The 12,317-nt window shown below is 45.5% G+C and overlaps 1 protein-coding gene across 3 annotated transcripts in view; it reads right to left on the reverse strand.

Annotated features, from left to right (window-relative positions):
- Positions 1 to 12,317, reverse strand: part of CAPN1 (calpain 1) — a 53,725-nt gene that overhangs the window by 20,314 nt on the left and 21,094 nt on the right. For all 3 annotated transcript variants that reach the window (XM_077822395.1, XM_077822396.1, XM_077822397.1), the window contains 2 exons: positions 2,440 to 2,573; positions 2,116 to 2,284 (listed from right to left, as the gene is read on the reverse strand). In XM_077822395.1, the coding sequence (XP_077678521.1) occupies positions 2,116 to 2,284; positions 2,440 to 2,573 (303 nt within the window). The remainder of the gene's footprint in view (positions 1 to 2,115; positions 2,285 to 2,439; positions 2,574 to 12,317) is intronic.

Below are 12,317 nucleotides of genomic sequence, written 5' to 3' on the forward strand. Positions count from 1 at the left end.
TCCAGCATATCAACCACTCCTCCCAGTTTAGTATCATCCGCAAATTTGCTGAGAGTGCAATCCACACCATCCTCCAGATCATTTATGAAGATATTGAGCAAAACCGGCCCCAGGACCGACCCCTGGGGCACTCCACTTGACACCGGCTGCCAACTAGACATGGAGCCATTGATCACTACCCGTTGAGCCCAACAATCTAGCCAACTTTCTACCCGTACTTATAGTGCATTCACCCAGCCCGTACTTCTTTAACTTGCTGACAAGAATACTGTGGGAGACCGTGTCAAAAGCTTTGCTAAAGTCAAGAAACAATACATCTACTGCTTTCCCTTCATCCACAGAACCAGTAATCTCATCATAGAAGGCGATTAGATTAGTCAGGCATGACCTTCCCTTGGTGAATCCATGCTGACTGTTCCTGATCACTTTCCTCTCATGTAGAAGGTGTTTCCTGCTATTTAATTCCCATACACAGCACCGGTCAAGAAAAAAAAGCTTCATCTCAGCCTTTTGTCTGAATTGAGAATTCTAGATTAACAAAATAGGTTATTTCAGCAATAGTGCTGGAGCTCATCCTGTTGTCATCAAATACGTAGAACCCACTGTCATCATGTTACTATCACAGATAGCAGAGACTGCCATGTTACTGAACAGGCCCATGGTATACAGGCAATAACTCCACTGGGAAAAGGACCTCTGGCTGCCCATCATGTACAGTTGGTATGGAAACAGCAAACTAACAGCCAATGATTAAGAACTCTGTGCACTTTGTATGTGTATCTGAGCTAAGGAAGAAGTGAACCTTGCTGTTAGAAGAGCTGGTAGACAGGCGAACCTGAGACTGGTGCACACATTCGTGAGCTCCAGTAAGTCACCTGAGGGAATTCCAGTGGAGTTACTTTCTGAAGCACATCTAGATTAAGTGCAGTTTCCTACAGTATATATGCAACCATCACCACTTCACACATTTATTTGGATTGGTACAGAATGTAAAAGCAAGCCTACCCAGGGCTCTAGGCATCTTTGCCATACAAGCTAAACACTAAACAAAACTGAATACAACAATTTTCAAAAAAACAAAATGGAGATGGGAGGAGCCATGGTCCCAACCCTCAATGCATGAATCTCAGCCTTGAAAAAAGACGGGCTTTGCAATGTATGGCAGGGTGTGTATGTGCACACTGCAAGCAGTACATGAAGCGAAAGGTTAAGTGACTTTAACCTCCTGATGGTCAGTGAATCACTGGACACCAGAAGGCTTTGTTGCTATTCTAAAACATTTCTTCTAATGTGGGACTTGGGGATTTGCTGTAAATATTGATAGGAGATGCACATCAGCAGCCATGATGAGTGCTCCATTTGTTTCCAAAGCTTAACAGCCATTTTGGAACAAAACTCTGTTTTTGTTAATGAATTTGGGCTTGAGAGCCTGCCTAGGATGGGGGCCACAATGTGAGCCTGAAGGTTTATTTTCACTGCAGCAGTTAGCTTGGGTGAGTACACTCAAGTTGAGCTAATCTAGCTCGAGTGAGAACAACCATACTGCAAAACAACACTTGAACTACAAAGAGGGACTGGATTAGCAAAGTGATATTGGATTGGCATCTGGTTTATTATAACTCAAGCTGCTGTATCCCTACTGCATTGCTAGTTTGAGTGACAGCAACACTCAAGCTTCAACCTATACACCCCGACAAGCAAATTAGCTCAAGCGTAAAGCACTACTTTCAACTCGACATAGAAATGTATGTGGATGGGAACCGGGTTGTGGCAAAAATTGAGCTATACCTCAAACTAACACTGCAGTGAAGAAAAGCCCTTAAAAGTGATGTGGCTTGCCTGGCTGAGTAGACGGTTGAAGAGTCCAGCAGACACCAAGAGGAGTTTGCGTGTGTGGGCGTGCGCGCCTGTGTTTGTGCACTGAATGGTTGACAAAGGAACCCAACATGCCCGGCTAGATGCCCAGGAGCAAAGGGATCATTGAGCCACTGCCTTGTTTTGGGAATGAGCAGCCTCAAATCCCCAGCCTATTAAAATGGTCCAAGACCCACTCACCCATCATCACCACCACCAATAAGAAAAAAGTGCAGGATACCCTACAAAACAAGAACTCACGTCAATGGAGCAGCCAAGCAGAGATCCCCTTTCCAGAGCTTTCAGAATAATTTGGTAAAGGTCACTGGGGGGTTTCCGAAGCTCGTACCATTCGGTGACCCCTCCAGTGAAGTCTTCAAAGCCCTCCGAGGTGCTTCCTCCAGACAGAGCTTCATAGCAGCCATTCACCCTGAGTGAGAACGAAGAAGGCAGATAGTTAGAATTTTCCTATTGCTGTCACACACTCTGGGCCACATTAGTCAGGAAATATCCACCAGCCAAGTGCTTAGTACATCATGGCCATTTCCAAAGCAGAGATGGGCAAGCCCAGACGCTGGCACTTACTTGGCATAAGCCTTCTCGAGTAGGGCACTCCAGAACTCATTGCCTTGTGCCGAGTGTACAAAAGCCAGCTTCCCATCCTTCGTCGGGAGAAGATCATCCACTACAACGTCCACCCACTCCCCAAACTGCCAGATCTGCACAGAGGAGAGACAGATGTATGCAAACTGATGGTGAAAACAGCTATAGGTTCTAAGGTCACCCTGATCACCATATTATCCAAACACCTTCCAAAAACGCATTAAGCAACATAGTTAATATGTGGTACATGTGGTTCATTCTCTAGCTCATCTCCCCAGGGAAAGAATTGTGTGGGCAGTGTCTGGTGAGCTAGGTTGTTTAGTGTGCGTTTAGAAGTTCTTGTAAAACACGGTTTCAATTCTAGTGTAGACAAACCCATTTTGAGAGAAGAATTAATTTGTATAATAGCCCTGTGTAAGCACGGACACTAATCAACTGACAAAAATGTTTGCATTGCCAATTTTGCTGTACCCTGCGCTACTCACACTGGTGCTGCAGGATGCAAAGGCTATGAAAATGAGAAGGTCTCATGTTCTTTGCAGAGGTCTGGCAAAGTGCCCAGGCTATTTGTTACTGCTCATGCCCAAAGAACTGTGCAGTAATTAAACCCCAAAACTTTGCAAGTCAAGTGATGGGGCACTAAGATTCCATTCAGTCCTTACAGTTAATGGGCAAAAAGGTCATGTAGTTGTCTGAAGCCTCAGTTCAGCAAAGTACTTTTGCAACTGCCTAACTTTAAGCATGTGTCTAATTTACCTGACTTCAGCAGGACTACTCACATACTCAAAGTTAGCCGTGTTCTTAAGTATCTTGATGAATTATTGCCCAAATGCCCTGTGAATGTGAACCAGAAATGAAATTTTAATTAATTGGCTGAGCTCATGAGGCATTACACTCAACTTGATGGCAGTTCTCTGAATGGATGTAGAATCAACTTCCAAACATTGGATCTCATTATGCTTTTTTCTCCTAGATAAAAGAACTGTCTACTATTAGAAATCTCTTCCATGTAGATAGATACTTGTATGTAGACCATAGTATAGTCACATCTAAACCATCTCTTAGATAAACAAAATATTTTTAACTCCTTTAGTCTTAATATAAAGCATGTTTTCCAGACTTTGAATCATTCTTGTAGCTTTTTTCTGAACCCTTTCCAATTTTTCCAACCTCCTTTTTGAAGTAGGGACACAAGAACAGGACATGGTATCCAGTAATGGTCTCACTGATGCTATATCCAGAAGTAACACATGTGACACAAGACATATACAATATCATGGACAAACCTTATGGAATTAAATTAAACCTTACTGAACTAAACTAAACTTTAAGGAATTAAGTTTTAATACTTTTGGAGTCCATTGTACTGAAAATGTAAATGTTTCTATGCAATTCCACCATAGTGCACAACTTCTATAGGAGGAAGGCAGGATTAATGCAATTTCTGGGAGATAAGAATTTCAAAGGACTTTTTGGGACAATGTGTGTGCAGTGGATTTCCTAGGAAATACATGGGGGTGAAGGGAATGCAAATGACCCCTCTCGAATCAGACTTTTTTAAGCTGCATTTTGAGCAGAGACCCATTATTTGGCTGATTACCAATTAGTCTTTTCAAAAACCCAAACTGGATAAATAAGTGAGTCTCTTGGGAGTTCTTGTTCAGAGCAAAGGGTGTGATGAACTTGAAATCCCAGGAAAACACCCGAGTGGAGGCTGAAGGACTGTTCCATCTAGAGTCACTGTTACAGTTGGGATGATCTCTGGTAAGCTTATCAGCAGGTATATAAGTTCTTTTATTGTTTTTTATATATTTTTTCTCTGTATTGCTTTTACCTTAAGAATAAAATGTGCTTGCTTAGGAGGAGTGGTGTGGTAGCTTAACTGTAGTAACTACACTGTTGACCATCGCTGAAGAGAAGGCAAAAGAAGCCTGCTTAGGCAGCCTGTCTTTTGATGGGGATATCACAGGATGGTCAAGGGACTATGCAGCGTGGAAATAACCTGGTCAGAAGGGAGAGAGAGACATGTCTTCACCCAACAGAGCCAATGGATAGGGAGCTATAAGCCTAAAGTGGGTGCTCTTGCTGGATCACAGAGGGGGAATACATATGCAGTTGCCCTGAATTGTGACAATACCATCTCCCTACTCCCACTTTGTAGTCTCCTTCTTATACATTGAAGGACTGTGTTCATCATCTTAGCTACAGTATCACACTGGGAACTCATGTTATCCTGTGACCCCTAAGTCCTTTTCAGAGTCACTCTTAAGTGACTTATGGCTTGTCTACATTTCCCGCTGGATCAACGGGCAGCAATCGATCCAGCGAGGGTCAATTTATCACGTCTAGACAAATCAACTGCCAAACGCTCTCCCATCGACTCCGGTACTCCACCAGGGCAAGAGGCGCAGGTGAAGCAGATGGGAGAGCATCAGCCGTCAACTTACCGCAGTGAAGACACCACGGTAAGTAGATCTAAGTACCTCAACTTCAGCTACGTTATTCACATAGCTGAAGTTGCGTAACTTAGATCGATCCCCTCAAGTGCAGACCAGGCCTTAGACTAAGTCCTATTGAAAGTCACTGGGAATGCAGCTCCTTAGTGGAGTAGAGGGATTTAACAATATTTGATATACATGCTTCCTAGGGAAAAAAAAAACTCCTCCTTGTTTCTGCTGCTAGAACTGTAGCAAACTTTGAATGCAGCCTGCTATGATAGCGAGATCTTCCATTATCTGATTTGATAGAGTGTGACATCTGCTCACAGCCGCCGGGTACTGGTTGAATCAAAACACTGCAATGTCATCCTCTGCCATCCATGAAGTTTTAAATGCACAGCTCGTGGGACTGGAAAATAAGGTTCTGTAGATATCCAGCTAGTTTGGACATGTGATCAGTAACAGAGCTGGGTGTGGTTCAGTCACAATGCACAAGGGAGGTACAATTTTAAAAACAGTAGAGAATCAGACCCACATGCCTTGCACATTGTGCAGTCACTAACACTTGTGCCAAATATTCCTACTCTTATTTAGCAGCATTTTACAGCTTATTTAGTATCATTCTGCACCAGAGTAAGGAACAAGATGGAGAGTCAGGCTCTTTTTTTTTTTTTTTGGTGGTTAGATGGCCCCCATTGCTGTAGTATCTGTGCACATCACACTCAATATATTTATCCTCAGCCCTTGAGGTAGGCAAGAACTATTCTCCTCATTTTATAGAGGGAGAACTGAGGCACAGAGAAATTAAGTGGCTCACCCAAGGTCACACAAAATCTAGGGCAGAACAGGGTCTTGAACCAAGGTCTCCTAGATCCTGTGTTAATGCCCTAACTACCTGACTATCCTTCCTCTCACAGTCCTGTTGTGAAGACCTCATCTTGGCCAACAACTGGAGATTGAACTGGGGACCACCACAGCTAAAAGCATGCGTCTCTAGCATTTGTGCTAAAGAGCCAGGTTCTGTAGCTGTGGGCTAATACAGAATAGGCTTGGGGTAGGGGAAGGGAATGGGTGACCCTGTGTGTTAATGCACTCATCTTTCACCAGTGGAGACTGGGGAAGTTTAAATGAGTTTGGTGGTTTTAACTTAGCCCCTTGTCAACATATTGTCCAGATGAGAAAACACACCCTAGTGTGGGGGGAGGGATAGCTCAGTGGTTTGAGCATTGGCTTGCTAAATCCAGGGTTGTGAGTTCAATCCTTGAGGGGGCCATTTAGGGATCTGGGGCAAAAATTGAGGATTGGTCCTGCTTTGAGCAGTGGGTTGGACTAGATGACCTCCTGAGGTCCCTTCCAACCCTGATATTCTATGATTCTATGATTCTGTGCTCAGAAGAGAGTCAGAAATGGTATTTAAAGGGTAGATAGCTGCATTTCAGAATACAGGGACGTTGGCAGAGCTGCTTGCTGACTGGCTGGGATGGAACAGACTGCTGCAGATCAGGACTGAGGTGCACTGGCAGAGTTGGGGAGGGAAGAACATACACTATACAAGTAAGCATTGCTCTCACCAGAACTATTGGGCTCCCTCTGTGGGAAGCACCTATTCCCTTCAAATGTTTCAACTGTCAAAAACTGAATTTTCAGTTTGTTTTCATGAGAATTCAGAATAACTACTTCACTCTTCAGGGTTTCTACACTGCTTAGTCATTGCAGCAACTCAGCCCACAGAAACTGGCCTCTGTCCAGATCAGTTTAACTGTTAGGACCAAAATGTGATCGTTCAGTTCAAGGCTGCCCAGAGAACAAGTACAAATTCTTTATAATCAGCCTGGTTTCATTCCCCATTGGTAAGAACATCTAAGAGGTACCTAGAAAGGCATCAGTACATTTGCAGTTCCTCTGACATGCAGTAAGACCACAGATCAAGATTCCAAGCTTTTTATTTTATTCAAGTGCCCCAGAAATATCATGATCCTGAAATTGGTCGGTCAATTTTAGGGATTTCTAAGGTGCCTAACACATGGTATATTAAATTCCAGCCTCCAATGAAGTCATTGGACACTTAGGTAATATGAAGGTGCAGAGAAGGTGCTAACCCTCCAATTAAAGACCAACAATTCTATAACGTTTATATTAAAATACTTATAAAAAGTTTTAAATTCCAGTTTTCCAAGTAGAAATGCCACAAAATACATAACTGTCAAGTCATGATGCAGCTGATATTTGCCAAGGCGACAACACAAAATTGTCATGCCAAATTTCTACCTACATTAAATATAGGAAATTTATTTTATAAAGTATCCTGGTTAGATGATCTGGTAAAGAACAAGAGCAACACATACAGCATTTTATATCTGCAAAGTGCTTTACATAATTAGGTAATTAATCATTAGGGAATTTAAATTAATGGATTTTAAGGCCAGAAGGAACCATTAGATTATCTAGTTTGACCGCCTGTAGAAGATAGGCCGGAGTATTTCCCCTTCACCCCTGTATTGAGCCCAGTGACTTATGTCTGACTGAAGCAGCTCTTCCAGAAAGGCATTCCAGCTTGATCTGAAGACTGCAAAAGATGGAGAATCTGCCATTTTCCTGGCGTGTTTGTTCCAATGGTTAATCATCTTTACTGTTAAAAATACGTGCCTTATTTCTAACTGGAATTGGTCTGGTTTTAGTTTCTTGTTCTTCTTCTAACAAGACACTGGTTCTTGTTATGCGTTCCTCTGCTCGATTAAAGCCCCTTTTAGTACCCAGTATTCTTCCCCAGGAAGAGACTTACACATTGTGATCAAGTCACTTCTTCATATTCTTTTTGATCAACTAAACTGATTGAGCTCTTTAAATCTCGCACTGAGATTGTTGTCAGAACTGGTATTAGTACCAAGCATTCCTGGCTCCCAGTCCTGTATTACTACAATAGCAGCTACTGGCTTCAACTGAGATCGGGGACCCATTGTGCTAGATGTTGTACAGACACAAAGACATAGAGGAAGTGACTTGCCCAAGGTCACATGGCAAGTCAGAGGCAGAGCCAAGAACAAAATCCAAGTCTCAAAGGCCCAGTCCAGTGCCCTATCCAGTAATTTCCACTGCCACTTGTGGTTCTGTGTTCAGACTGTGCTTCTGCCTACATGGGCCAAACCTAAATGCAGATAATGTTTGTAATTTCTCTTTATTTGGTCCCTTTTGCGCCTAGTGTCAGGCTTGCCTCCAACCCCACAGCATCTTCCCTCCTTTCCCAGCCTGGCACTCCCTGCACAGGATGGGTGTAACCGTGATGAATAACGAATCAGCTTTGCAACTGCAATGAAATTCACTTGGCCTTGGGCTTTACCCCACGGGCATTGCTCAGTGGTGATTAAACCTACTGGTTTACTAGCCAAACAAATATTTCTTGGTTTAGATAGAGATCAGCGCAATTTTCTTCCTGCTAAATACACATGTAGAGCACTACGCCCAAAATAAATAACAGTGCAGGTAAAGCAAAAATAAATAAATGACATTAGTGTTAACTTTGAATTCCTGCTGAGGATGGAGAGCTGGAGCTGCAGCACAAAGGTAACCACTAGAACCATTGTCCCAACAGCCACTGGCATTGCACCATCAAGGTACAGTTTGTTTAGAACTGAAAATGTGCTCAGTGCTGAACAAAGGCAAAACAAAAGTCTCTTCTTAAAGAGCCAACAATCTAACAGGCAAGAGGGAGAGAGAGTAACGATACCAGTATATGCAGATTTATACCTGTATAACCGTATCCACACCAGGCCCTGGTCTACACTAGGAGCTGAGGTCGAATTTAGCAGCATTAAATCGATTTAACCCTGCACCCGTCCACACGACGAAGCCCTTTTTTTCGACTTAAAGGGCTCTTAAAATCTATTTCCTTACTCCACCCCCGACAAGGGGATTAGCGCTGAAATCGGCCTAGCCGGGTCGAATTTGGGGTACTGTGGACACAATTAGACGGTATTGGCCTCCAGGAGCTATCCCAGAGTGCTCCATTGTGACTGCTCTGGACAGCACTCTCAACTCAGGTGCACTGGCCAGGTAGACAGGAAAAGGCCCGCGACTTTTGAATTTCATTTCCTGTTTGGCCAGCATGGCAAGCTGCAGGTGAGCGCAGAGCTCATCAGCAGAGGTGACCATGATGGAGTCCCAGAATCGCAAAAGAGCTCCAGCATGGACCGAACGGGAGGTACGGGATCTGATCACTGTATGGAGAGAGGAATCCGTGCTATCAGAACTCCGTTCCAGTTTTCGAAATGCCAAAACATTTGTCAAAATCTCCAAGGGCATGAAGGACAGAGGCCATAACAGGGACCCGAAGCAGTGCCGCATGAAACTTAAGGAGCTGAGGCAAGCCTACCAGAAAACCAGAGAGGCAAACAGCCGCTCCGGGTCAGAGCCCCGAACATGCTGCTTCTATGATGAGCTGCATGCCATTTTAGGGGGTTCAGCCACCACTACCCCAACCGTGTTGTTTGACTCCTTCAATGAAGATGGAGGCAACACGGAAGCAGGTTTTGGGGACGAGGAAGATTGATGATGATGATGAGGTTGTAGATAGCTCACAGCAAGCAAGTTAAGAAACCGGTTTTCCCGACAGCCAGGAACTGTTTCCCATCCTGGACCTGGAGCCAGTACCCCCCGAACTCACCCAAAGCTGCCTCCTGGACCCGCCAGGCGGAGAAGGGACCTCTGCTGAGTGTACCTTTTTAAATAGTATACATGGTTTAAAAACAAGCGTGTTTAATGATTAATTTGCCCTGACATTCGCGGCTCTCCTGGATGTACTCCTAAAGCCTTTGCAAAAGTTTTCTGGGGAGGGCAGCCTTATTCCGTCCACCATGGTAGGACACTTTACCACTCCAGGCCAGTAGCACGTAGCCGGGAATCGTTGTAGAACAAAGCATTGCAGTGTATGTTTGCTGGCGTTCAAAGAATATCTGTTCTTTATCTCTCTGTGTTATCCTCAGGAGAGTACATCATTCATGGTCACCTGGTTGAAATAGGGTGCTTTTCTTAAGGGGACATTCAGAGGTGCCCGTTTCTGCTGGGCTGTTTGCCTGTGGCTGAACAGAAATGTTCCCCGCTGTTAGCCACGGGGAGGGGGGAAGGGTGAGGGGCTCACCACGCGGTGAGGGGAGGCAAAATGCGACCTTGTAACAAAAGCACATGTACTACGAATGTAATGTTAACAGCAAGGTTTACGGTGAAAGAGTGTACCCATTGTTCTATAAAATGTGTCTTTTTAAATACCACTGTCCCTTTTTTTTTTCCTCCACCAGCTGCATGTGTTTCAAGGATCACAGGATCTTCTCCTTCCCAGAGGCTAGTGAAGATTAGAAGGCGAAAAAAACACACTCGCGATGAAATGTTCTCTGAGCTCATGCTGTCCTCCCACACTGACAGAGCACAGACGAATGCGTGGAGGCAAACAATGTCAGAGTGCAAGAAAGCACAAAATGACCGGGAGGAGAGGTGACAGGCTGAAGAGAGTAAGTGGCGGGCTGAAGAGAGGGCTGAAGCTGAAAGGTGGCAGCAGCGTGATGAGAGGAGGCAGGATTCAATGCTGAGGCTGCTGGAGGATCAAACTCATATGCTCCAGCGTATGGTTGAGCTGCAGGAAAGGCAGCAGGAGCACAGATCGCCGCTACAGCCCCTGTGTAACCAACCGCCCTCCTCCCCAAGTTCCATAGCCTCCACACCCAGACGCCCAAGAATGCGGTGGGGGGGCCTCCGGCCAACCAGCCCCTCCACCACAGAGGATTGCCCAAGCAACAGAAGGCTGGCATTCAATAAGTTTTAAAGTTTTAAACTTTTAAGGTGCTGTATGGCCTTGTCCTTCCCTCCTCCACCACCCCTCCCGGGCTACCTTGGCAGTTATCCCCCTATTTGTGTGATGAATTAATAAAGAATGCATGAATGTGAAGCAACAATGACTTTATTGCCTCTGCAAGTGGTGATCGAAGGGAGGAGGGGGGTGGTTAGCTTACAGGGAAGTAGAGTGAACCAAGGGCGGGGGGGTCCATCAAGCAGAAACAAACAGAACTTTCACACCGTAGCCTGGCCATTCCTGAAACTGGTTTTCAAAGCTTCTCTGATGCGCACCGCGCCCTCCTGTGCTCTTCTAACCGCCCTGGTGTCTGGCTGCGCGTAACCAGCAGCCAGGCGATTTGCCTCAACCTCCCACCTAGCCATAAACGTCTCCCCCTTACTCTCACAGATATTGTGGAGCGTACAGCAAGCAGTAATAACAGTGGGAATATTGGTTTCGCTGAGGTCTAAGCGAGTCAGTAAACTGCGCCAGCGCGCCTTTAAACGTCCAAATGCACATTCTACCACCATTCTGCACTTGCTCAGCCTGTAGTTGAACAGCTCCTGACTACTGTCCAGGCTGCCTGTGTATGGCTTCATGAGCCATGGCATTAAGGGGTAGGCTGAGTCCCCAAGGATACATATAGGCATTTCAACATCCCCAACAGTTATTTTCTGGTCTGGGAATAAAGTCCCTTCCTGCAGCTTTTGAAACAGACCAGAGTTCCTGAAGATGCGAGCGTCATGTACCTTTCCTGGCCATCCCATGTTGATGTTGGTGAAACGTCCCTTGTGATCCACCCGTGCTTGCAGCACTATTGAAAAGTACCCCTTGCGGTTTATGTACTCGCCGGGTTGGTGCTCCGGTGCCAAGATAGGGATATAGGTTCCGTCTACGGCCCCACCACAGTTGGGGAATCCCATTGCAGCAAAGCCATCCACTATGACCTGCACATTTCCCAGGGTCACTACCCTTGATATCAGCAGATCTTTGATTGCGTTGGCTACTTGCATCACAGCAGCCCCCACAGTAGATTTGCCCACTCCAAACTGATTCCCAACTGACCGGTAGCTGTCTGGCATTGCAGGCTTCCACAGGGCTATTGCCACTCGCTTCTCAACTGTGAGGGCTGTTCTCATCTTGGTATTCTTGCGCTTCAGGGCAGGGGAAACCAAGTCACAAAGTTCCATGAAAGTGCCCTTAAACATGCAAAAGTTTCGCAGCCACTGGGAATCATCCCAGACCTGCAACACCCTGCAGTCCCACTGGTCTGTGCTTGTTTCCCGGGCCCAGAATTGGCGTTCCACTGCATGAACCTGCCCCATTAGCACCATGATGTCTGCATTGCCAGAGCCCGTGCTTTGCGAGAAGTCTGTGTCCATGTCCTCATCACTCTCGTCACCGCGCTGACGTCGCCTACTCGCCCGGTTTCACTTTGCCAGGTTCTGGTGCTGCATATACTGCTGGATAATGCGCAAGGTGTTTAATGTGCTCCTAATTGCCAAAGTGATCTGAGCGGGCTCCATGCTTGCCATGGTATGGCGTCTGCATAGAAAAAAGGCGCAGAACGATTGTCTGCTGTTGCTCTGACGGAGGGAGGG

The sequence above is a fragment of the Eretmochelys imbricata genome, chromosome 7 (assembly GCF_965152235.1).
Source record: "Eretmochelys imbricata isolate rEreImb1 chromosome 7, rEreImb1.hap1, whole genome shotgun sequence".
In the NCBI taxonomy this organism is placed as follows: domain Eukaryota; kingdom Metazoa; phylum Chordata; order Testudines; family Cheloniidae; genus Eretmochelys; species Eretmochelys imbricata.